Genomic DNA, 25313 nt, shown 5'->3' on the forward strand with positions numbered 1-25313 from the left:
CTGTTCAAAAAGCAACAGGACACCAAAAGTGACCCTGCTTGAGGTGGAGGACATCACCTCGCTGGACAGGCGGAATAGAATGAATGGAATTATTTCCACACTCGCGACACAATTCAGCCATTAGGGGGCATATTTCACCAAATTCACATTGCACCATTTCCAAGTAATGTAAAAAAAAAAATTCACAGGGGAGACCAGGGATTTTTTTTTTTTTTAAAGTCATGTAGACTTAAGTCTTTGTGTTGCTAGCAACGTTTCTTGTCTGCATAATGATTATTGAATTGAAGGGTTGCAAAGCGCCGTATTAGGCAGCCCTGGTAATAATTATTAGCAACTGACTCGTTATTGCGTAGCAAAACTTATTGCATCAGAGCTGATGGCTCTAAATTAAATTTGTTTTCTTTCATGTAAAAAAAAAAAAAAAAAAAAAAAAAAAAATAATCCTTGAGAGCAACTTTCACCATTGATGAATCAGACCGGCAAAAACCAAATATCTACACCCATTTGGATTTCTAAGACTCAAAGTTTTTTTTCTTCCTTAAAAAAATATGAACACAATATCAATGATAGAACAACCAAAAAAAAAAAAAAAAGATCTTAATATTTTAAAAATTACATGTGATATGAGGTTCTTCTCATTGCACTGTCCTCTGTTTTGTTCTGCGCAAAATTTTAAAAAGTACCACAGGCACCCACAACACAGCAGCTCCATGCGGCTCTGCATTTCCCTCCATCCTCTCTCTCTCTCACACATACAACAAAAAAAATTCTAAATTCACATGTACGATGACCGGACGAAGGGGGTCACAAATCACCTAACTAATAAGGATGGGGGGAAAGGACAACTAGAATGCACAAGAAACGAGCCCTCGCTCACCTAAAGGAAGAAGTGATTCAGCAGAACAGCGTCCACTATACACTGGCGCATGGTGAACGGCAGTTTATGTGGGAGCTGGTGGTGGACCCGGCCTCCTCAGTGTTATAACATGGCTATTTAGAACGGAATCCCCAATGCATTTGAGACTTTTCAGGGAAGATTCTTGGCCTACTGCAGCCCTGGCCATGATGCGCACTGTTCGGGATCTTCACCCACAAATACTGCAGTGGTGGTGCCACAAGCCTCACTGTAAACTGTTTAAAATGTGAGACGTAAGGACAGATCGATGAAGCCAGAAACCGACCTGAACTGTAAAAGTTGTAGTGAAATAAGAAATGAGGGACCATGGGTGGAGGAACTGGGCTGGTGAGAGGACCGTGGAAGACTTAAAAACGGTCAGGCCCCCTCACCTTTTCACCTTAAAATGGAAAGACTTAACAAATCCACAAGCTTTTGCCTTCCTTCATGAAACCAGTTCAAATAAAAAAAATGTACATACAAGAAATTACAAAATAATTCAAGTCATTAAAAATGTTTGTTCGGCTTTTTTCCATTGCAACATGTGCCAGATAAGAAAGGTTTCCTGGAGAGCAGTGCAGCTCTGGCGCAGCGATAAACCTCAGTCTGGACGTGAAGTGCATACAAATTTTAAACCTCTGAAGGGGGGGGGGAATAATAACCGTAAAAAAAAAAAAAAAAATGTAAACAGCTAGTGACCCCGCCCCCATAATCAAATGCCACAGGACCAAGAACACATTGAGCAAAATTAAAAACATTAGAAAGGTACGAGGACAGATTAGTATCCCTTCATCGGCCCATCCTCCTGTCCCTTCTGTCCCCCTCCTCGCTCAGAAGAGCAGGCTCTGCCGCCGAGATATACTGTTCACTGGAGAGAGAGAGAGAGAGAGAGAGAAAGAAACGAGCAGTTACCATCTTCATCATCATCACCATCCTCATCTGCAGCAGCACAAGGAAGAGAGTGGTCAGTACAGATGGCACACACACACACACACACACACACACTCTTCTGCCTCAAGAAAAACGGTGAAAAAATGGCTGCTCCTCAGACTCCCTCTGGCCAAAGGTCACATTAGCATTCATTACTAGCAGGAACACGCCACCCATGATAATCTGCTAGCGCGCGGCGCAGTGTGAGGTTCAGGTGACTCACTCATGCATTATTCTGCGCGGTGACATTAGCACACTGGTCACCGGCACCCCCCTCTCATGACTTCCTGCTCGGAAGGAAGAGGTGAGCTTGAATGTCAGTGTTCCCACACGGTTGTGAATATCAGGAAAGACATGTCCAGTCATTTGCAAATATAATGTAAATGCGAACGGCATATCCTAGTCACCCGTTGGCCAATCAAATCCCTGGTGTGGTAGTGGGCGTGGTCCAGAGATGTACTCAAACATACCGGGGCAATTAGGAGCGTAGAGTACATATACGTAAGTCGGAGAATATGAAGGTTACAAGTTAATCTAAATATTCTCTAAAGAAGAAGCTCTTGAGCTGCTGTTTGAAGGTGCTCAGTGACTGAGCTGTTCTGACCTCGAGGGGAAGTTCATTCCACCACCGAGGGGCCAAGATGGAGAAGAGTCTAGATGAGCGTCTTCCTTTTACTTTCAGAGATGGAGGGACCAGGCGAGCAGTACTGGAGGCTCGGAGTATACGAGGTGCAGTGTGAGGTGTAATAAGGGCTGTGAGGTAGGATGGTGCTACTCCATGTTTGGCTTTGTAGGCCAGCATCAGTATTTTGAACCTGATGCGTGCAGCTACTGGGAGCCAGTGGAGGGAACGTAGCAGAGGGGCGGTGTGGGAGAACTTGGGAAGGTTGAAGATCAGTCGTGCTGCTGCATTTTGTATGAGTTGTACAGGTAGACCAGCTAGAAGGGAGTTACAGTAATCCAGTCGTGAGATAAAAACATTAAAATTAATCTCCTGAGTGTCAGAATTAATTACACACTGGTTGAGTAGTTAGTTCCCACTTTTCAATATGCAGATAACTAGCAAGCACACACTTCTTGTTTGTTGGGTAAATTCAGAACATATATGTTTCATTACACTCCAGATGTGCTACATCCATTACTCTGCCACGAAACGTCACTAGAGAAGGGTCTGTCACTCGTGTCCCCTGAAGCCCACTCGTCCTGGTTTGGCTACCATTAGAGACCAGGCCATTATAAGAAGTTTATTCATGCATGCATGTATGAGGTGAAGCGGCTCGGACCAAGTGACTGTCCACCACCAGTGGGAAGCGGAGAGGCGCCCTGCCGAGCGGGTGAGCTGGATCTGATGGGCATTTCGTTACACTGTGACTCACGGCCCGTCACTCTCAGCCCACGCAGGACACACACACACACACACACACACACACACACAATCTCTGCTCCCTCTTCCAGGTAAACACACCACACATTTGCCAAATAAATTATTAAGCAAAGTTTTAAAAAAAAAAAAAAAAAAGAAGAAAACTGTGACTCCGTGAGCCGTGTGAAGTAATCCGTCGCTAATGAGCGGCGCCGCCACGGCTGCTTTATCGATTGTGTTTGTGGGCCAGATTAACCCTGTGGTGGGTGGATTATTTCACATCTTAGCAACGGCACATCGCGGGAGCACAGCGGAAAGCAGGCCCGGGCACGCCGGCCTCGCGGAGTCCGTGGCTGACACCTCCTCCTCAAGAGGATTATGGGAGCAGAAGCCAATTCGCCACCTTGCTTGACCCCCTGAAACAGCGTAATAGTTTAACGCTGTGGGGGAAACAGCACCTGACAGACCCAATGCCTCACGGCTGATGACATGTACACGCAAACTCCCCTCTCGGCTACCGTCTACATTTACGCCATTTATCAGACACCCTTATCCAGAGCGACTTACAATAGCGTCAGGGACAGTCCCTCTGGAGACACCCAGGTTTCATTGTCTTGCTCAGGGACACAATGGAAGTAAGTGGGATTCTTCTGGTTCATAGACTTACACACTCAATATCTGGTTGGTGCCGTCAGTGTGGCATGAAGTGGCATGTTTACTAGCGCAAAGCATTCCCACAATCTGCCGTTTCTCCTGTAGATGTTTATCATCTATAGTCACCGCCACAGCAGAGTACGGTGGAATCTCAACAGCACATGCAGCCTCTCCATGGTCGCAATGTCACACTGCGCCATACTACTATAAAAATGACAATACTGTGATACTCCAGCATTGGTATAATATATGATTACACCAGTAACTAAAATGAAACTGAGCAGAGTAAACGAAGAGGAGGAGGAGGAGGAGGGAAACATAATATAGCAGTGCTGGGCTGCAGGCGGTGAAGGAAGATAATTCATGAAGTCATGACACCGTACACCCCTATGGACAGAGACAGGACTGAAGGAACCTGCAGTTTGTTGCTGGTCTTAATGAATCCAGTTCAAAAGAACATGTGCAGAAATATATATTTATATAGATGATTATTAAAAACAATTATTTATTTTTTTTTGTATAATAATCTGTGATTTATTGTTTCAGAATCAGAAAGTTATACGCCACACCAGGATTTGGCTTTATCCAACCAGTGCAGAAGTGAGTTGAGTGGGCTGGCTTTTTACTTTCTGGTTCTGGAACCTTCAGCTCTGATTCAAAACCCAGACCCCTGGTGCAGATAAATGAAAATTACAGACGATTAAAGAGCCTCACCTGAGTCTGAGAGGGAGTTTGTTCGCATTCCTGGTTCTTTCTCCAGCTGAATGTCTTGAAGTGCAAATATTGATGTAGCTGATCGAAAGGAATATAAAAAAAAAAAAAAACATCAAATGTTTGGCTCATTTGAAAACTGTTCTGACAGCCCTTATAAGAACAACGTGACACACTGTAAACTAGAAACCATAAAAAACTATTCATGTCATGAGTGAGTGAATTGTGTGTGTGTGTGTGTGTGGACACCCACTGTCAGGCAGTGTGAGCACTCTCTCTCCCAGGCTGTGGAAGTACGGGTGTCTCATGGCCTCTTCTGCAGCAATACGTTTTTTCCCCTCAAACTGAAAACAAGATTAAAATCCTGAGTCAGTCCCGTGGCAGGCTAGCTGATGAACTGTTCATTATAAAATGTGCAACCAAACAATGTTTTTTCTTTGGTTGCAAAATGTTTTATGGTTCCAAAATGCTGTGGAAAATGTGGACGTGATTTGGAATCGCTCCCACTGTAACTGGACAGCACACTAGATATTATATAACAATATCATACCATCAGCACACAAAGCAAAGTACACGACTGGTCTGGTATCACAGGGCGCAAACGGCAATATAATTTAGTGCTGCAATAATAACACAGAAGGGCAGCTGTACCTGCAGCAGCTTGGCCAGAAGTTCCACACCTTCATTATCCAGCCTTTAGAAACACACACATACAAAACCTCAGTTGGACGGGAAGCTAAAACCCCGCCAAAACACAGCTGAGTATGTTGAGGAGGTTACGCGGTACCTGGGAGTGTGGTTGTGCAGACAGTCAGCGCGGTATCTTGGGTAATTATAGGATATGAACTCCTCGTTGGAGGTGATTCCAGGCCAGGACTCCTCTGTGGGTGTACCTTTTAAAGTGAGAAAAAAAGACCTCACTTAGAACCATGACTCCACCAGGGACAGTGGGGATCTGAAGGAAGAAGAAGGTGCCATACCCAGCAGTTTGAAGATAAAGTGCAGCTCCTCCTCCACCGTGGAGCCTGGGAACAAGGGCCGGCCCGTGGACATCTCGTAGAAAATGCAGCCCACCCCCCTGAGCAGCAAACAAAGCCGTCAGAACACATTCATTGCAACCACCACACAAAAGGTGCTTACTGTCTGAGAGTCTGAATCCAGGATCAGACTACACAATATTTGGATGTTTGATGGAGGGGTTCAAATTACATGGTGGCTTTGAGGGAGCCCCATTATCCGGTGTGCACCATGAGTTCCCATGTCACAGGCACACAAGTACGGACTGTTATTGCACCCTGCACTTTACACATCACTGTCTCGGTGATGAACATGGTGCTTTATGGACGACAACCTCATGCTCAGGAATTCTGTCCATGTTAAAGTTATAGGTTTACATATATTTATCCCACTTATAGTTTAAAGTACAGATATATTGATATGTATTATTATTATATATGCCTATCCAAAGTAAATGTGCCAACTCAGTCCAATTTGTTTACTTGTTTCTACTGTAACTGGACCGCTGTCGGCTCCTCTTTCTATATACTCGACTGTATATAGCCAAGATGACAAAGTTTACTTTGACATATGCAAGTGAAAATGATTAATTGTCACAACATATCACAGCACTCAATGCACACAGTGAAATGTGGACATATCACCCTGTACAAACTTATTTGAGAATTGTATTAAATATTGGAGATAGATGTTAGAGAAATGTTAAGTAATGAGTGACTAGACACAGGAAACTTAAAAATATGCAAGATAGAGCACATATCAATTTATTCTGTTGAACTACAATGCAGCGTCTACAGAGGACCAATCAGAGCTGTGGTGTCTCACCACATGTCTATCTGGGTTGAGTAGTCTGTGCTCCCAAGAAGGATGTCTGGGGGGCGGTACCACAGAGTCACTACTTCGTTGGAGTAGGTCTTGGTGGGAATGGACTTGGCCCGAGCCAGGCCTGGAGCAGAGGGGGGAAAAAATGAAGATGATAACAGTCACATCAAATCAAATTAAAATTCAAATTTTATTTGTCACATACATAGTCATACACGGTATGATATGCAGTGAAATGCTTTTAGCGACTGCTACAGACCACAGTATTGCAAATGTTGCAAGTATACAATGAACCAATATGCAAATATTGCAAACATACCCAAATATTACACTTTTATGTCTTTAACAAAAAACATAAAATATGTGTAACAGGTAGGGTGAAGGTGTGCAAATGAGTCAAAGTCAATGTGTGTGTGTGTGTGTGTGTGTGTGTGTGTGTGTATATATAAATAAAAGGAGACTCTCAAAAAAATGATACAGATCTCCATACAACCTATATTTAGCCAATTACATCCAAAAATGGATTGAGCCAAAAATCTTTCTGACTTCTTCCACTCTCTCCTTCTCATACACATTCTAGAGAAAGACGATGCAAGAAGCACTGACCGAAGTCTGCCAGCTTCAGCTCCCCGCGATCGTTGATGAGCAGGTTCTGCGGTTTGAGGTCTCGGTGAAGAACTTTACGCCTGTGGCAGTAGCAGAGCCCACGTAGCAACTGAAACAGGAAGAGCTGAAAAACACACACACACACACACACACAGCACTGGGTCAAGCATCCCAAAAGGGGTTAAAGCACTGGTGACAGGAGTGGGCTGTAATGCACGTGCAGGAGTAAATCACCTTGACGTTGTGCATGTGGATGCAGTTCCCACAGTCATCCAGGTACTGCTTCAAATCTTTGTCCTGTAAAAGCAGGCGGGGGAGATGTAAAAGTTCGCAAGGCGCGGACAGGGGACACCTGCGGCTCGCAGCGAAAATGCCAGCTAGGATTAGACATATGCTTCTTATGAAACCCGATGGCCGAACAGGGCGCTAACAGCCGGAGCGGGAGAGATCGTGCGTGTGCGAAGGAAACGGCGAGCGTCAGCGCCAGGTGCACGGCTGACTCACCAGGTACTCGAACACCAGCGTCAGGGATTTCTGCGTGTGGATAATGTCGTGGAGGGTCACAATGTTGGCGTGCTTGAGGTCCTTCAGCAAAGACACTGTGTGCGGGGGGAAAAGGAAAAATTAAGTCGCGGTACTCTGAGAACGCCGGTGACCCGTGGCTGTCGGCGGGAGGCAGAGACGTGTGTATTTTTGCCGCAGCGGGTCGCCCGGGACGCTCACCCTCTCTGATGGCGGTGCAGGGTGCGCCTTCCTCGTGCTCCAGCCGAATCTCCTTCAGGGCCACCAGGTTGTCGGTCAGCTTGCTGCGGCCCTTGTACACAGTGGCGTAGGTGCCCTGGGGTGGAGCATGAACACACATTTTGGCACTCATGTACTCATAAACCCAAAACCCATGGAGGGCTGAGAGTAAGTCCTCACCTCTCCAAGCTTGTCGAGCTTCACGTAAGTTTCCAGCTTCCCAAAGCCAATTTCAGACTGAAAAATAAAACACGAGAGCAAACAGAAATACATCACAACCAGGGTGCACTGATACAAACATTTTACCCAGAACCCAGGGGACTGGTTTTGCAGCTTTACATATTTGAAAGTAGCATCTTCTGCTCTTCACAACACAGATGGTTATGTAATATGCGCAGGAGGAAAGGTCTAAAATATCCCGTCTGAATTTGGAAAGAGGCACAGTTTTCTCAGCTATGAATTCAGCAGAGTTGTACCCAAGATATTCATGTGACTGATGCAGTAAAAACGCCTTTCTGCTAAAAAAAAACAAAAAAGGTGATACTGAAAGCACGTCTCATCTTCCCTGCAAAGCTCTAAGCTGGTGACAGGGACAGGGGAATGGACAACCTTCAGCGACGCATATAAGTGGGATGATGGAGAAGCAAGGCGAGGACCAGTGAAAAATGTGACAGCGAGCACAGGCTGACTGGGTGCAGGGGGGACAGACAGACAGACGCAGGCACGGTCAGGGGGTGGAGCATAAGACAGGAAGCGGGACACAGACAGACAGTGGGTACAGTGAAGGGGGGGCAGGGTGCAGAAAGAGTCGGGATGGGCATTTTTTGCTGTTCAAGTTGAGCACGTTGGGTACGGTCACGAGTGGGGCGCACAACACGGGGGAGGGCACAACGTTACCAGGGACACTCGTCTCAGCCGGCGGCTCAGGGGCTTGTCGAACAGCGGGCTGTTGAGGCTGAACTTCTCCAGGTAGCCGTCTGGTAGCCGGATATCGGCCGGCAGGGACAGGCGCTTGTTAATGTCCTGTCATTACATCACAGGCAGAACCTCCATCAGCCTCATCACCACTCAATAACATCAGACATTACTTTTCACTTTCATTTTCGAAATCGGCTTAATCCTATTCAGACCAGCGCAGATAAAACTATAAAAAAAAAAAAAAAAAGCTGACACATTAAACAAGATTTATACAGTAATGATTTCAGCATTTATAACAACCCCATAAAAAAGCAGGCTTCACCTCAGTGGAGATTTTTCGGCCAGGGTTGTTCCTCAGCCGGACCCTAACAGGACTGTGCACTTCATCTGAAGACGTTGCGGAGGCCTGGTCGCTCTCTCCATCCGAGCCCATTTTCACATCTTCATGAACTATCTCTGCACACGCACACACACACACACACACACACGCACACACAGTTAGTTACCAGGCAGATGACAAAAGGAAAGTGCTTCGTGGTGCCACAATGTCTCTGGCCCTCCAGGTATAAAAGTGTTAAGGTCTGTAAGTGGCCCACGTTGACCCCTCAACTCCAATCCTTCACAATAATGGAGGAGGGTCTCAAGAGCATCCACCCAAAAATAACATTTGGTCCAAGCACCCTTAACATGCACACTTCCGACACACACACACACACACACAGATACGGTGCCCCGTTCTCTGCGGCATTGCTGTACCCAGGCGTGTGGTGTGGTTGAGATAGGAGCTGAGGCTGCGGCCCAGGCTGCGCGGCCGTCGCAGCGCGGAGCTGTACGACTGCAGCAGGGAGTGCATGCTGAAGGAGCCTCCCGACGCCCTCACCGAGCCCCGCAGACCACCACTGCCCCGCCCCGGCATGGCCTCTGCGAGAGAGATGGAATGGGGAGACACACGGAGGGCAAGAGAAGAGGAGGAAAAAAAAAAAAAAAAAAGTACAACGGGGGCAAGAGGAGAGAAGGAACAAGTGGATTTAGGTTAGGATGATCATAAAGGGTTCCAGTGCTCAAATTAACAAGAGAAATTAGAAGACAGGTAAAGAAACAGGAAGGAAAACAACTGGGAAAGGCAGAACTAGTCATGCATTTCAAATGTTAATTGTCTGGAACAGAAAGGGAGTTAATTTATGGGCAACATCTTCCATGTCAGTAATCCACATCTCAATGAGAGCAGCTGAGGGACCGAGTTGTTGTGAAATGGATCAATATCATCGCTCGTCTCTCATTATTATGGTCAGTAAGTCACCTATGCAATTAGACCACATCTACAGCAGTTGATTCATCGCGTCACAACTGCCAAGCAATCACATTTCTTGCTCGGAATCGATAAATAGATTACATGCAGGCGCCTATGCTTTTAGTTTGTGTTGAAATGTAATATTTACACCCTGTTTACACCTGGTTAAATTATTTTTTGGGGCAGCGTTAACCTAGCGGGTAAGCAAGCAGGGTCGTAACTGAACGGTTACAGGGTTGAAATCCCGACCTGCCAAGGTGCCACTGAGGTCCCCTCGAGCAAAGTACCGTCCCCACACACCTGTCATGGCTGCCCACTGCTCACTAAGGGTGATGGTTAAATGCAGAGGACACAAATATTGTGTAGATGTGTTCATTTGCACTATTGCTTGTATATACAGTACAGGCCAAAAGTTTGAACTCCACATGTGTTCATTCATAGTTTTGATGCCTTCAGTGAGAATCTACCGACGTAAATGGTCATGAAAATAAAGAAAACTCATTGAATGAGAAGGTGTGTCCAAAATGTTGGCCTCCACTGTATGTGATAAATTATATCACTACTTCTATATCTATTGCATTCCATTCTAGTTTATTAAGTGGAGCACTAATCATGCATATTAGTGAAAATAAAATCACTTGGAAATTTACCTTCAGTTAAATAGCGATGTGCTCACAGCACTGCTGTACCCCATAACTGACATAAATGCAGTGAGGATATTCCATATCTGTGTATATACCACTGATCGACCAAGGTGGAAAACCAAGTGCAAGCAGGGTGTAAGTTTAATGAAGTTCAATCCTTTTAGATGTGTCCCTTAATTATCATCAAATTTTATTTGGAATAAACATAAACCCAAGGTGACCCCAGTTGAAGTACAGAGAATGATAAAGGTTTCGGCACTTTTGCTGCGAGTAGATCGTGCTAAATAGAATCCAGCCGCTCCATTAGGAGCTGTTGACGGGAGATAAAGGATGACAAAGTGATGCAAGAAAGCAGGCAGGTAGTATTAGAGAGGGAGGACGGGGCCATGCTGGAGGAGCCATGCAAAAGAAAGACAGCAAGCTGGTCAGAGCAGCCGCCCAAGAACACTCTCTCCAGCAGTCCCTCTGCCGGAGCCCTCCAAAATGTTTGTGTGTGTGTGTGTGTGTGTGTGTGTGTGTGTGTGGTAATAGGGGTATGCGGCACCCAGCAAAATCCATGAGAAAGGGTCTACACCAGAACGAGTAACCTCCACAACACAAAAATCCAGAATCCTCCCAAAATCATTCAGGGGTGAAGAAAAGCTTAATGAGGCAAAGGATGATGAAGCTAAAGAGATTATTTTTTATCACATATATTACACACCCTCAGCAGCAACCGAATACTCAAAGAGCCGACAAGGCGTTCCAGCCAAACTGTTTAAAAGGAGAAATAACAGTCATCTGACAGAGGGATATGCATAATTAAAGCTTCTGCTGAGAAATTATGGGCCTCCGCAGCGTTTCATCTTCGCTGCCGCTTCGTTCCGCCACTCGAGGCTGCGCCAATCAGAACCTGTCAGCTTGCAGGCAACACCGTATTTTTTTATTGTTACTCAATCTCACATCTACATAACAGGAGACTGACCTGCTCTCCAACACTGTGTGCTAAATACACAAAGCAGAGCCCATCAACTAATAATAATTATAATAATTGACAATTGTTATTATGCAGTTATAATATACAGTGTGCAACCGAGGCAAAGAGCCTTTTGTGTAATATATGGTTGTATATGGGTGGTAGTAGCCCAGTGCCACTTACTACCATTGTGTTCCTCAGCAAGACACTTAACCCTGAGTGTCTCCAGGGGGGGACTGTCCCTGTAACTACTGATTGTAAGTCACTCTGGATAAGGGCGTGTGTGTGTATTACACTAAAACACACAAACAAACAGGAAATCATAACAGCCTGACCTAATGCAGTGACCAACCCGGCTGCTGTGCATGACACCGGTGACCTGGTGCAGATATTCATGGCCCGATACTTGTGAATGTCCCAACCAATTTCTGGAAATCAAGCAGACCTGTTCGAACTGTCCCCATGCACCACAAAAACTGTTGCACAAGGCAGAATAACCCTTGGGGTGGGGGAAAGCATTAGTAAAATCGATGTCATTTTCTATTCAGGCCAGAGACGGAAAGATGCTCAGCGAACATGAGATGCCATCCGCCTGCAGGGCAAATGGCCGAGCTTTTGTTAGTTAATGGAACCACAGCCACCACCGCCTGGTTAGTTCGCTGGCCGAGAGTCAACTGTCCCCGGGTTAGATTTGGGCGGGTGGAAGTTACCAGATGCCCGGTAAACAGGAGCGGTCGTTAGCGGGTTTGGTTTCGTACCGGAGTCGCTGTGCGCCGTCTCCTGAGAGCTGATGGTCTCGCTCAGGGTCTTGTCACCGCCGTTTCCCCCCCGCAGCGTCAGCGACAGCTGCCGCTTGATCTTCCTCACGCGGTCCATCAGTGGGGGCAGGGGGGGCCGAGATGTGGAGGGTGGAAGGGCAGCCACTGTACAATCTCTGTCGGGGACACGCACACAATTCACCATTACCCATCATTCACAGCCTAAAATGATGTCACATACACAGTATAGCCTATATAATGCGCTTCAACATCCATGCTGGCATGGCCGTCCGAGCAGCGTGTGCGATGGCTTTCACAGTAAAAACACACCACCGCGCCAAGGGGGATTCCACTTTCCAGCCGCTCACAGGATGCCATGTTGGTTTAAAACCATGGTGTTCTGAATAAATAAAGTGCTATCTGTAATCTGCTGGGGAAACACCTCTCAAAGTGCAATAAACAAAACTACAATTTAAAATAACATTATAAACTGATATGGGTCACCCATTTGTTGCATTAATGTAAGTTGTATTATTGTAACTTATAGCTATTAAACTGCATGAATATAGGTTGCATTATGGGCCAAATGGCTGACCCAAATGCTCCCCTTCGTTAGCTGAATCCAGGTTCATTTATAACCAAGTAAACGGAGATGCTCTTTCCGCTCGTGAAACCAAATAACCCTGAAGTCCACGGCGAAGCTGATGCTCCCCGGAGCAATCTCCGAACAGCATGTAATCTCATTTCACATTCACTCAGATGTCACAATATTCAACCGTTTTACATGATTAGTGAGCAGAAGCGTGGAATGTTGCTCTGGAGAGTGTATGATACAGCAAGCTTAAATAAATAAATTGCACAAATGGATTTAAATTGCATTTACAGTGCTATACTCCAGTATAAAGAAACGTATATATTCAATGTGTCCTCAAACACCGGACTGAAATGAACAATGTAGTGACAGACAGGCCAATCAGATGGTCATTGTTTTACTAATAAGTAAAGATAAATATTGCTCATCAACCACCATGTAGTTTCCCTTCCTTCAGACTGCTGTGAAATCATGGGAATATCTGAGCTATGCATCATGATGCATGTAGCTTTTAAGCATGGGCTGCTTTTTCTAGAACGAAGAGATAATAATCCAATAAAAAGGAGGTAAAAAAAAAAAGAGAGAGAAACTCATCTAGAGCATCTGCTAGAAATATTGGAGCAGCTAAAAAAATGTGCCAAACTGCCAGAAGGCTCTTATTTTTTTAAAACTTGCATCTAAATCACTCGCGTTTGGCAGAAAGATGAGCAACAACCTTCGGGTCCGAATCTACGCTCTCAGGCGCTGGACTTTTGGTCCTATTTTTTCGTGGCTGATGAGATCTGTGACGTGAGCAGATGTTCTGACAGCAGCGTACAGGTAAACAGCTCCTGCCAGCTGCTTACTTTGCCTCAATGGACACTATATGTATTGTATTCATTTACATTTACAGCATTTATCAGACTCCCTTATCCAGAGCGACTTACAATCAGTAATTACAGGGACAGTCCCCCCCTGGAGCAACTTAGGGTTAAGTGTCTTGCTCAGGGACACAATGGTAGTAAGTGGGATTTGAACCTGGGTCTTCTGGTTCATAGGCGAGCATGTTACCCAATAGGCCACTACCACCCATCACCCATTCATTGGCTGCATATATTAATATTACTATTTTTATATGAAGAGACATACAGATGTTACCTACATTATAACAAATGTTGAATGTTAGCACTATGGACACCAAAGCCGGATTGTTCACTACATTGACACAGGAGTTGACAAAAGCAAATGCTTGCAAACTGTGCATTTGTTTGGATGATCATTTGACAGAAATGGCAAAAATCTGTAATGTTTTATTGGTTTTATAAAATAATATATGTTTATGCTTATATGTATTCCTTTGTATATAAGAGATTTTTTTTTTTTAACTTAATGTTCATTTTAATCTAGTGCCATATACCATGGAGCTGACTAATATTTATATATGTTTATAAAATGATTAAGAAGGGAAGCATTTCAAGTTGCTGCTAATGTGAACAGTCCACACACAGGCCTCACAAATGATAGTGAGTGGCATGTCGCCTCCACAACCCCCACCCCGAAGCCAGCGAGCGGGGAACCCTACACCCGAGGTGCCACCGCATTCTGAATGGACTCGCAGTACACAGCTAGACGGGGAACGCGCAGAGAAGCACAGAAATGACCTTCTTACCAGCGCCATGTTAAAACAAAAAGGGACAAGTTGCATAATCTCGCGAAAACACCACGAACCGAGCGTGGCCTACTGAGTCACATGATACTCCACCGCTCTGCGAGGCACACAATAATGCCTGCTGAAGAATTCCCCGATTAAGGAAGTTTTATCATCAAAGCGATGCTGAATTTATTAAGACGCAGCAAGTGAGCGAACACAGCATGAAGAAGAAGAAGAAAAAAGTTTAATCCCGTCTCGGAGGGGGCAGACACGATTAATCTGCTTGGCTTTTTAGAAAAGCGCTGCTCGCGCTCGCTTTATGAATCTTGGTTTAGTTTGTGCAGTTGGCATGCTTCTGACTTTTAAGATCAGACAGCTTTAAACACCAGCACACACACACTGACAGGCCAGTTTCCTGTGGTAAAAATAAATGCCCTGAATGAACAGAAGGCCAAAGGGGACTTAGCATGCATTCACCATTACCCGTTTTAATGAAAGTGAAGTGATTGTCATTGTGAAACACTGCAGCACAGCACACGGTGACACAACGAAACGTGTCCTCTGCATTTAACCATCACCCTTGGTGAGCAGTGGGCAGCCATGACAGGCGCCGGGGGAGCAGCGTGTGGGGACGGTGCTTTGCTCAGTGGCACCTTGGCGGTTTGGGAGTCAAACCTGCAACTAGGGCTGCAACAACGAATCGATTGAATCGATAAAAATCGAATACGAAAAGAGTTGGCAACGAATTTCCTAATCCATTCGTTATGTCGCGCGACGCGGAGACGTTTGATTATTAAAAAAAAAAAAACTTTATTTGAGCGCGGAGTGAACACACTCGGTCTTTCTCACGCACAGATGCTAGCAGAGTTTGGCGCCTCATAGACAGCGCGGAGCAAAAAAAAAAAAAAACGAGCGGAGGTAGAGGACAGATACATGGCGGAGGAAGAGAAATCTGCGCGAAAATATGCAAAAGCGTCATGGCACGGCACGGGAGCACCACGGCAATGATCCAGCACCTGAAACGCATGTTGGAGTGTTTGAGGAGGAAGAAGGGTGTCAGGATTGCCTGCAGCTGGGCTCCACACCGGAACCCAATCCTGACGCCCCATAAATGCCGGAAGTTTCCGCCCGTTCGGGGTCGCTGGCATTTTCGTGAACTCTATGCACGAACTTGACCTTGTTTAGTTTTATGTGTTTTGAGTTCTGGCAATCGCCACACGCCTACGGGTTTGTTTCAGTTCTTGATTTATGTTAAACTGTTTTTGGCCATCGCGCCATTGTTTCTTTGTATTTCTTTGAGTTTGTTTATTTGTTGTATAATAAAACCCCCTTCCCAGTATGTCAGACCTCTGCGCTTCCTTCCCTCGTAAGTCCGTAGTCGTGACAGAATGCCAGCGACCCACCCAAAAGCGCAGAGGTGGAAAGCGGAGGAGAAGAAACGCCGCGAAGGACGCAGCGCGGCGCGGCGAACGCGGACGGCAGGGGAGAGACGCGCCGCCCGTTCTGGTGGAGCGTTTTCTCCCCGAGAAGCCGTGGTACGCGGCGCCGCGTGATGACGTCACCCCCGGGAAACTCCGCGAAACCCGGAAGCGACAACGTCGGCGGGTGAGGAGGCGGAGCGAGGACGTTGGCGTCGGCAGCAGCGAGGAAGTGACGTGGGCAGCGAGCGCAGAAGATGCGACCCCCACGATCTTCGGCATGTCGAGCCAAGAACTCTGCGCTCTGCTGGCAAGGCTCCCCGTGGACTGGGACGACGCGGATGACGACGAGAGCACGGGAGACGAGAGTTGGGCTCCGCCCATCGCGCCAGTCTGCGATCGTCGCAAGGTCCGTGGGGACCCACGTCACTTCCAGGGGGGTGAGAAGCGGCAACAACAACGACGGCGTTCCTCCAGCGAGGAGGTGGGCAGCCTCCAGCCCGAATGGCCAGAGTACTGCCCATGGGAGCTTATCGCGCCATGGGTCCAGGATGTCCGCAGGGTGGACGACCCTCGGAGTCACCGGTGGGAGGACACGGATGACGAAAGCGATGATGACGTGGATTTTCGGTGGGCGGTCGGTGCCGGGATGGCTCCGCCCAGCGTGCGCGTCCGAGATCATCGCGGCGTCCGTGATGACCCATGTGACTTCCGGGGGTACGAGGTTGACACGGACGACGACCAGGATCGTCACGAGGTCCGTGGAGACCCACGTCCCTCCCAGCAGTGTGAGGAAAGCTGGTGGAAGAGGGCGACGGGATGTCGCCAGCCAGCAACTGCGCTGCCGGGACTGCCTCGCAGGGAATCCTCCATTCCTGCTCCAGTCGCCGACCCGCCTTCCCTCTGCCCGGACGTTCCCCAGCGAAAAGGCAGCGCAGCACCAGCGTCCACACCTGCTGGAGAAGACGTCCACCCCCCTCCACACCACACACCTACCACCATCTCCAGCAACGTGCCCAGCCCCATGTGGGACAGCCCAATTGTCCCGGGACCCTTCAGTGGGGCAGCAGACACTGATAAGACCACCACCATCCTCTCGTGTCTGCTTGGGTCAGCATGGGGCTGGAGCGCAGCCCTCTGGCAACAGGGAGAGACAGACAGCAGTTTTCGGGACTTCCAGCAGAGACTGAGGGCGGAGTTTGATCGGCCAGAGCCTGAGCCAGGGATCGAACTCTGCCCCTCCACCACGTCCAGCGCCAGTCAGGATCCGGGGCAAGAAGACCAAGCACTGGCGGGCGACGAGAAGGTCGCACCTCCCGAGATCCTGGCTGTGCCCCCTGAGGAGGTCCTGGAGAGCCCAGAGAGGGAGCCAGACGACCCTCTCTTCTGTCTGTCTCTGTCTGTGTGTGTCTGTGTGACATATGTGTCCGTATGTCGCCCCCACTTCCCCTCTTTGTGTCCACCAGATGGCGACCCAGCCGCGGAGCCGAACCCCAGGGAGGAGGTTCCTGACCCGAATGTGCTGGTCCAAGGCGAGGTGGACAAGCCCCAAGGTACCCCTAAGTCCAGCCGGGGGGGGGTGCTCCCCCAAAGAATTTTTTGGGGGGGTGCAGTTCGGGTTGGGGACTCCTCCTGAGGGGAGGGGAGGTGGGGAAGCGATGGAGCTGGGTCCTCCGGTAGCCAGTGAGGAGGGCGGGCCAGGCATGGGCCTGCGTCTGCCTCCAGAGGGGTGGAGCGCCATAGAGCCCCCGGGTAGGCATGAGGACCCAGCTGGGACAGGCAGGAAGAGGGCCTGCTTGTCCCAACGGACGCAGAAGGGGCTAGCCGGATGGTCTGGCAATGCCCCCCCCTTGGCACCAGGGCCGTGCAGCGAGAGGGGCTGCATAGTCCCAGAAGGCACCAGCCTGGGGTGTCGCCGGAGGCTCTGGGACAATCTCCCTGCGCGGTGCAGGGGGTGACACAAGAAGTGTCAGAGGGGACGTGTGGAGACAGGGCCCACATGTACCCAGATGGATCGGCCCTGATTATTGTGTGCAGGTACGGGAGTCCGGGGCCGCCATGCGGGACCACGCCGGGGAGCCAGGCCGAGGGTCCGGGGCCGCCATGCGGGACCACGCCGGGGAGCCAGGCCGAGGTTCCGGGGCCGCCATGCGGGACCACGCCGGGGAGCCAGGCCGAGGGTCCGGGGCCGCCAAGCGGGACCACGCCGGGGAGCCAGGCCGAGGGTCCGGGGCCGCCAAGCGGGACCACGCCGGGGAGCCAGGCCGAGGGTCCGGGGCCGCCAAGCGGGACCACGCCGGGGAGCCAGGCCGAGGGTCCGGGGCCGCCACGCCTGACCACGCCGGGGAGCCAGCCCGAGGCACCGGGGCCGCCACGCCTGACCCCGCCGGGGAGCCAGCCCGAGGGACCGGGGCCGCCACGCCTGACCCCGCCGGGGAGCCAGCCCGAGGGACCGGGGCCGCCACGCCTGACCCCGCCGGGGAGCCAGCCCGAGGGACCGGGGCCGCCACGCCGGACCCCGCCGGGGAGCCAGCCCGAGGGACCGGGGCCGCCACGCCTGACCCCGCCGGGGAGCCAGCCCGAGGGACCGGGGCCGCCACGCCTGACCACGCCGGGGAGCCAGCCCGAGGGACCGGGTCCTCCAAGGGGAGGATACAGCAGGGCAGGAGCCCTGTGGTTGCCGCCGTCCGCCCCGCCGCCTCCACTGATGGTACTGTTGGGGCTCCGAGGACGTAGCCCTTGGAGGGGGGGCTCTGTCAGGATTGCCTGCAGCTGGGCTCCACACCGGAACCCAATCCTGACGCCCCATAAATGCCGGAAGTTTCCGCCCGTTCGGGGTCGCTGGCATTTTCGTGAACTCGCTGCACGAACTTGACCTAGTTTTGTTTCATGTGTTTTGAGTTCTGGCAATCGCCACACGCCTACGGGTTAGTTTGTGTTTTTTGATTGTAGTTAAATTGTTTTCGGCCACCGCGCCGCTGTTTATTTGTATTTCTTTATTGTTTGTTCTAATAAAACCCCCTTCCCAGTATGTCAGACCTCTGCGCTTCCTTCCCCCGTAAGTCCGTAGTCGTGACAAAGGGGGTTCAGCAGCAGGGTAAGTCGCTACAGAATCCTACTTTTGTTCCATTTTAAAGTGAGGAACTTAATGTCCCTGGTGCTGGTGTTTAACTCGCCACGGAGGAGAACTAGACGGGGACTTACAGCGCCACCTACAGGTGTGGAGGGGGGATGAAATAGCGTTCGGACTGTTCTCTGCGTCTCCGCGTGGACGACTCGCCTATTGTGTCCCTGAGCAAGACACTTAACCCTAAGTTGCTCCAGGGGGACTGTCCCTGTAACTACTGATTGTAAGTCGCACTGGATAAGGGCGTCTGATAAATGCTGTAAATGTAAATGTTTACCCGTCATCCAGCTTGACAAGCATGACAAGTTAGCGTTAGCGCGTTAATAACAGTAGTAAAGCAGGGGTGCTATAGTTACTTTGCATTAAAAGACTAAAGACGTGTTTTTATTCACTAGCCTTTTTTGGACCATTCATTTTTCAATCTGTTGTCATGTATAGCTACACTGCAAAAAAAGCTTTTCTTACCTAGTAATTGTCTCGTTTCCAGTCCAAATATCTAAAAAATCTTAAATCAAGATTACTAGATAAGAAAAATGGCATGAGAAAATTAAGTGATGCTTAAAACTTCTGTTTGAGATTATCTCTCATTAAGATTAGTTTTCTTACCCCATTGGCAGATAATTTTGCTTGTTTTAAACAAACAATCACTTAATTTTGAGATGTTTTTTTAAGAAACCAAGACAATTTCTTATGCTATTTCATGTGTCTAGTAAATGTATCTTGATTTAAGATTTTTTAGAGATTTGGACTGAAATCAGGACAAAACTACTAAGTTAGAAAAGCATTTTTTGCAGTGTGTGTGTGTGTGTGTGTGTCAGTGTGAGAGTTTGTGAGTGTGTGCATCTGCAGTGTAGTGTAGAGAACAAGTTCTGACATTCAAACAAATCCTGTTAAATTTTCTGATTTGTATTGTTCTTTTTTTTTTATAAATTATTTATCGTTCTGGCAGCTTGGCACTTTATTTAAAAAAATAAAAGTCTATATTTGGCAGATGTAAAGCATACATGTGTATGTTTTTTGTGTTAGTCAATTTTTATTTTATTTTATTATTATAATAACAGCTCAAGGAGCAACATGTTTGTGCACTTTCTAAAGATTTTGGTTCTGTTTTTGAATAAAGGGTTGGAAATGAATGCTTTTCTTGTTTTTTTTTATCCAATTCTACGATTAATCCAAAAAATAATGGACCAATTAATCGATTAATAAAATAATCATTAGTTGCAGCCCTACCTGCAACCCTTTTGGATCTGATCCCTTACCTGCTAGGCCACCACTGTTATTAGTGATTATAGTTGATGGTGGCATCCCGGCCCTTTCTTAAATTCTTTTAAAAATTCTTCAGTTTAGTGACCTCTATTGTCTGCAAACAAGCTGAAAGTTTAACAAAAATCCATCTCTGCCAATTTATGAATATGCTGGCCCAGTGAGACATTAAATAAAAAAAAAAAATCCATCTGCTCATGCTCCAACCCCCAAATTCATCATCTCATGAGCACGAGGTTAATTTTCTAGAGCCGCGCAGCCCATTTAAGCCACCCATGGCCGTAATTCACGATTATACAAAAGGCAGTGCACTAGATGGAATCAGTGCGAACGATTGTCAGACGAACGATTGTCTCTCAGCACACTGAGGACATTTGCAATTCAGAGTGGCTCATAAATCGATCATAAATGAAAGATGTGACTGTGTTGGGGGGGGTCATCAATCTGGCTTTTGGAACCTTGTAAGATTTGGGAAAACCCCATTCAGTGAAGCACTCTTCAAGCAACAGGCCGTGGACTAACAAACCTAGTGAAACCCGGTGATTTTTATTGAGCAATCGACTCCAAAGCAACTAACAAGCCGCACTAAATCTTTATCTAGAGGAGACGGTGGAATGCTCGCTGCCCACTTATCCACTTCACCTGGGCCTTCCGCAAATTGCCCACTCTTTCCTGACATTCAAGAGCTCTGCGTCGAGTCAGCCTGGGAAACAGAGGAGGGGGAGCCGAGGCGGCGCACAAACCAACGCTCCCAAGCATTTAGGACTTATCCCAACAGGAAGCCCTGGATGACGAGGGAGGTCCAGAGCCTGCTGAAAGCCAGGAATACTGCTCTGGGGAGCCAGAGCATCTGACAGGCGGCGGAATATATTCTTTGGCCGCTTTGAGGCGACACCAACAGCAGCTACACCACAACCGCCCATCCACAACAGCCACACTATCACGATGGAGGAGTGTGGGGTTGGGTGGCAGCTGAGGAAGGCTGCAGGACCCGATGGTGTGGCTGGACAAGTGCTGAAAGGAATTTTCACCAGGATTTTCATCCAGTCCCTATCACCGGCCACTGTCCCATCCTGTCTCAAGTCTGCCACCATTGGTCCACTGCCAAAACAATCCAGCATGGACAGTCTGAATGACTACGCCCAGTGGCACTCACACCTGTCATCATGAAGGGCTTTGAGAAACTGGTGTGGAGTCATATCATCGTCTGCCTGCCAGCAGACCTGGACCAGTTTCAGTTTGCCTACAAGGCAAAGAGATCCAGAGGAACTGTTTCAGCGAACAGACTGTTATCATATATGTGCTATATCGCCATAAAATGTGCAATACCACCTCACTATGTGAAGTAATGTGCAATAGACTGTAAAAATCCAGTTCAATCCAGATTTTTTTATACTTCATGTTTTTCCGGGGAAATTCCTACATATTATGTTTACTACTATTTTATTTGTTTGTTATTTATGTCTTTCTTATTTCCCGTCTTAACAAAATACCCAACACAGAGTTGACTGCACCTTAAATTGCATTTATCTTATCTGTCTTTTTCACTGGACATTTCTGATTCGGACTCTGATAGCCAAGATATCATTAATTTTAAATTACACCAGTTTAAAAGCTCAATAAACAAGATTATGAATTTACCAAAATCTCATATTAACTTTCATTACTGTGTTACTACTCACCTGCCTACCAAGTCCTGTGTTAATGCTGTTGTATTTGTTTGGATATAACCCTTTTTTGCTTATAATCCTGTAAAAATGATAATAAAAATAAAATATGTTTAAGCTATTTAAATACTTAGACGATTTCTAGAAATTCTTGTCAAGTTCCATGATGCTAAATTAAAAGTTAATCAGGCTAACTGGTTAGCTGGTTTACAGGGTTTTACGGCCGAGTTTAGCCGCCCGGCTAGCTGCGGGCTAATTGTTCTTGTGCACCGGAATGCGGCGCGGGGAATCCCTCTCCTAATCCCCGCAGAGGAGGAGGGCAGCTCGGGGCAGAACATTCCTCCTCCCGGGCCCGAACCCGGGCGCTTATCTCCTGACAGCAGAGGTCGGAGGGGTCTGTGGAGATTCCTGCGCCGAGCGGGTTCACTTCGGCTGCAGGCTGCATCCTGCCGACGTCCGTGCGGGGATGCCAGGTCTTGCAAAAAAACTAAACGCACTTCCTAATTAAATAAATAGCGTCCCACAAAACGTGGAAAACATCCCAAAAATCTACTGGCCGTGTAAGCCACAAGACGACACAGTAAAGACAGTTAAAGTAAATAATAAAAAAAATGTTCGAAGCTTTTAAAGTGTGGACTGTGAACATGTAAAGGGTACTCGATTACTAAAAGCTTTTAATTACTACCACGTAATTACACATTAGTGGAAAATATATAATATAACAACAGTAATGACACTCTTAGATACTCTTTCGGTGCTGTATGTGTTTGTGCGACAGATAACCACATATAATTTCAATGGATATTATAGAAATATAAATTTAATTCCCACACGGTCGTGTTTGTCCCTCGCCTGCAATCTCGTTTTCTAAAACAGCCTAATTCGGCGCGAATACCACGAAACTGGCAACCCTGCATCAATGGACCCAGCGAACTAACCAGATCTACCGACAACTACAAACAATGCCGCGTTCGGATGGGTGTCCTCTCATCAGTTTAAACCGCGCCTGAATGCTCCGTGGACGGGAAAAGCACATGCAGGAATCAAAATAGATGTAACCCACTGGACAGTGGTATTGTGCGGGCACTCGCTTACCCGACTGGACGAGGGGATCCCGCGTGTCCTTGTAACCTTTACTAATATTATGCCAAAGCCGCCGTCGTGTTCTCCCAGTAGTCCTCGGCCATGTTCCTACTGGCTGCGATAATGCACCGATTCCCCTCCGCCTGACACCATGTCCCGGTCGCCTTCTCCCGAAATTGTTAAAACGTTACAGCAGCTGTTCTTTTCTCTGCCAAATCCGGAGCGGAGGGGGTCAGCCGAGCAGCTGCGAATAGACTCAGGAGTCGCTCCACTTGGGCTGATCGGAGAGGTGGAGATCGGTCCGCCACGCATTTACTAAAGCCCCTCTGAAACGGCCGTTTCAGAGCAACGACGAAACCCTGAGAAGGTTGTTCCACCCAAACGCATTCGTGAGTGCTGGTCGATCGCAGTAGCTGTGAATTTAAACGGATTTAAAGAGCGCACGACCCCCCCTCCTAAACGAAAACAGTCGAGCAGTGGACTGACCCAAATTCCATTCAGCCAGCTCAGACCGTACCAATGAGCCCAGCGTGCGGGGGGGAGTGATTTTGAGCAGGTATCCCGAAGCGTTTGATTTGTTGATTTATTTAACCTAAACGTGCCCATGCCTGTGTACTTAACCTCAAACATATTTCATGTATAAGTTACATTTTAATCTTTGTAGTAATTAGGGAGTAAGTCGTATAGTAATTAGAGAGTTGTAAAAGCAGTTTGTACAAAAGAAGGCCTTCAAGCACTCTTTGAGCTTTCCACAAGTGTTCACTGTGCATTTCTGACATCACACAGAAGTAGCTGTGGATTGTCCTCTCATGGCACACACATGACCTGGAGAACCCCAGGCCGTGCATCACTGGCAGGGCAGTGGAGACCCAGAATGAGTCATGGCTGTGGCATGCCTGCGAATCCCCAGCAGTAAACTCCTAGAATACAGGCCCCAAGAGTGTATGAGTATCCCCACAGCAACAGTTAGTGTCACGCTTAGTTTTCAATTTCCATTTGGATTTCTTCTGCCTGACAGTTAATATAGCATAATTCCACTTGGAAAATTGTGAATGTGATTGCAAATGATTATTTACATCCTTTATGGCGTGTTTAATCATTTGATTAATACAAATGTGTGTAATCTATTAACATAACATTATGTAATAGAAAAGTCTGGGTGAACAAAACATGGTGAACTTGTTACACAAAATCATCATGCACTGACACTTAATTATTTGTTATGGACTCAGGACAAAAGATCCCTCCCAGCTTAAAACAGAAAGCAGCAGAAAGTATAATTTATGAATATAATACATGAAAAATCTGCATATCTGTTTATGTTCCTGTGGCTATTTGTAATTTGTATTTGAATATAATTGCTGACTTGTGTCTTCTTTGTGTTGTATTATGAAATCTTCATGTGAATGTGTGACGCAGATCACTGTTGGCAGGCTGTAAAGAGCAATGGCACATTCACATTTATGGCATTTAGCAGACACCCTTTTCCAGGGACACAATGGCAGTAAGTGAGGTCTGAACCTGTGACTTTGTGGTCTTCTGGTTCTGGTTGGAGGTCTTTAGAGGTTGCACATCTCGCAGCCTTTGGCTTTCTCTGTAAAATACACACCCCTACAGTGGATAGCCTAGTCTAACAGGGTGGTAATAATCTGATGTGATGAACCTGATGCTTATGAACCAGAAGAGCACAAAGTCACCAGTTCAAACCCCACTTACTATCATTGTGTCCCTGAGCAAGACACTTGACCCAGAGTGTCTCCAGGGGGGGACTGTCCCTGTAACTACTGGTTGTAAGTCGCTCTGGATAAGGGTAAATGCCGTAAATGTAAATTCATGATCTATTACAAAATATGGAGCTACATGAAAAGCTTGGAGTTGAAGTTAAGCTTTATTGGCATTTCAGCTATATACGTGTTAGACGGTACATAGCGAAACGAAACAACGGTGATACAGGTAACATTTAAACAAAGTTTAACAGACAAACTGGGCTACATAACGTGCAAAGGAGCACAGGCAGTGCAAGAATAACATGTAACAACAATGAGACAGACAGCGCTAAAGAAGTGAAATGAATAATAAATGTGCACAGTAAAAGTAAAATAATGCAAATACTGCTGTGACTTGTCATTTTGTCATTGACAAGTGGCATAAAAAAAAGCATGAAAGAATTTATATATATCTTCAAAATGTTCTTTTGTTTTTATTTTTAAAATGCAGATGATGACCTG

The 25313-nt window shown here is 47.3% G+C and overlaps 1 protein-coding gene across 3 annotated transcripts; it reads right to left on the reverse strand.

The window, feature by feature from the left end:
* Window positions 1-417: 417 nt before the first annotated feature.
* On the reverse strand, window positions 418-23554 carry cdk16 (cyclin dependent kinase 16). Of its 3 annotated transcripts, none has more exons than XM_028992709.1 (17): window positions 23098-23554; window positions 12306-12481; window positions 9414-9578; window positions 8980-9113; window positions 8637-8762; window positions 7920-7976; window positions 7722-7836; window positions 7503-7597; window positions 7233-7295; window positions 6999-7122; window positions 6396-6516; window positions 5534-5631; window positions 5341-5446; window positions 5205-5247; window positions 4807-4897; window positions 4557-4634; window positions 418-1763 (listed from the first exon to the last, which is right to left on the reverse strand). In XM_028992709.1, exons 2-17 carry the CDS (start codon window positions 12421-12423, stop codon window positions 1726-1728), a joined length of 1572 nt encoding a protein of 523 aa, XP_028848542.1. In that variant the 5' UTR covers window positions 12424-12481; window positions 23098-23554; the 3' UTR covers window positions 418-1725. The 3 variants fall into 3 exon arrangements, with proteins under 3 accessions (XP_028848542.1, XP_028848543.1, XP_028848544.1); XM_028992710.1 differs by lacking the exon at window positions 23098-23554 and adding an exon at window positions 22018-22425; XM_028992711.1 differs by lacking the exon at window positions 9414-9578.
* Between the last annotated feature and the right edge of the window lie 1759 nt (window positions 23555-25313).

The sequence above is a fragment of the Denticeps clupeoides genome, chromosome 10, assembly GCF_900700375.1.
Source record: "Denticeps clupeoides chromosome 10, fDenClu1.1, whole genome shotgun sequence".
Lineage (NCBI taxonomy): Eukaryota > Metazoa > Chordata > Actinopteri > Clupeiformes > Denticipitidae > Denticeps > Denticeps clupeoides.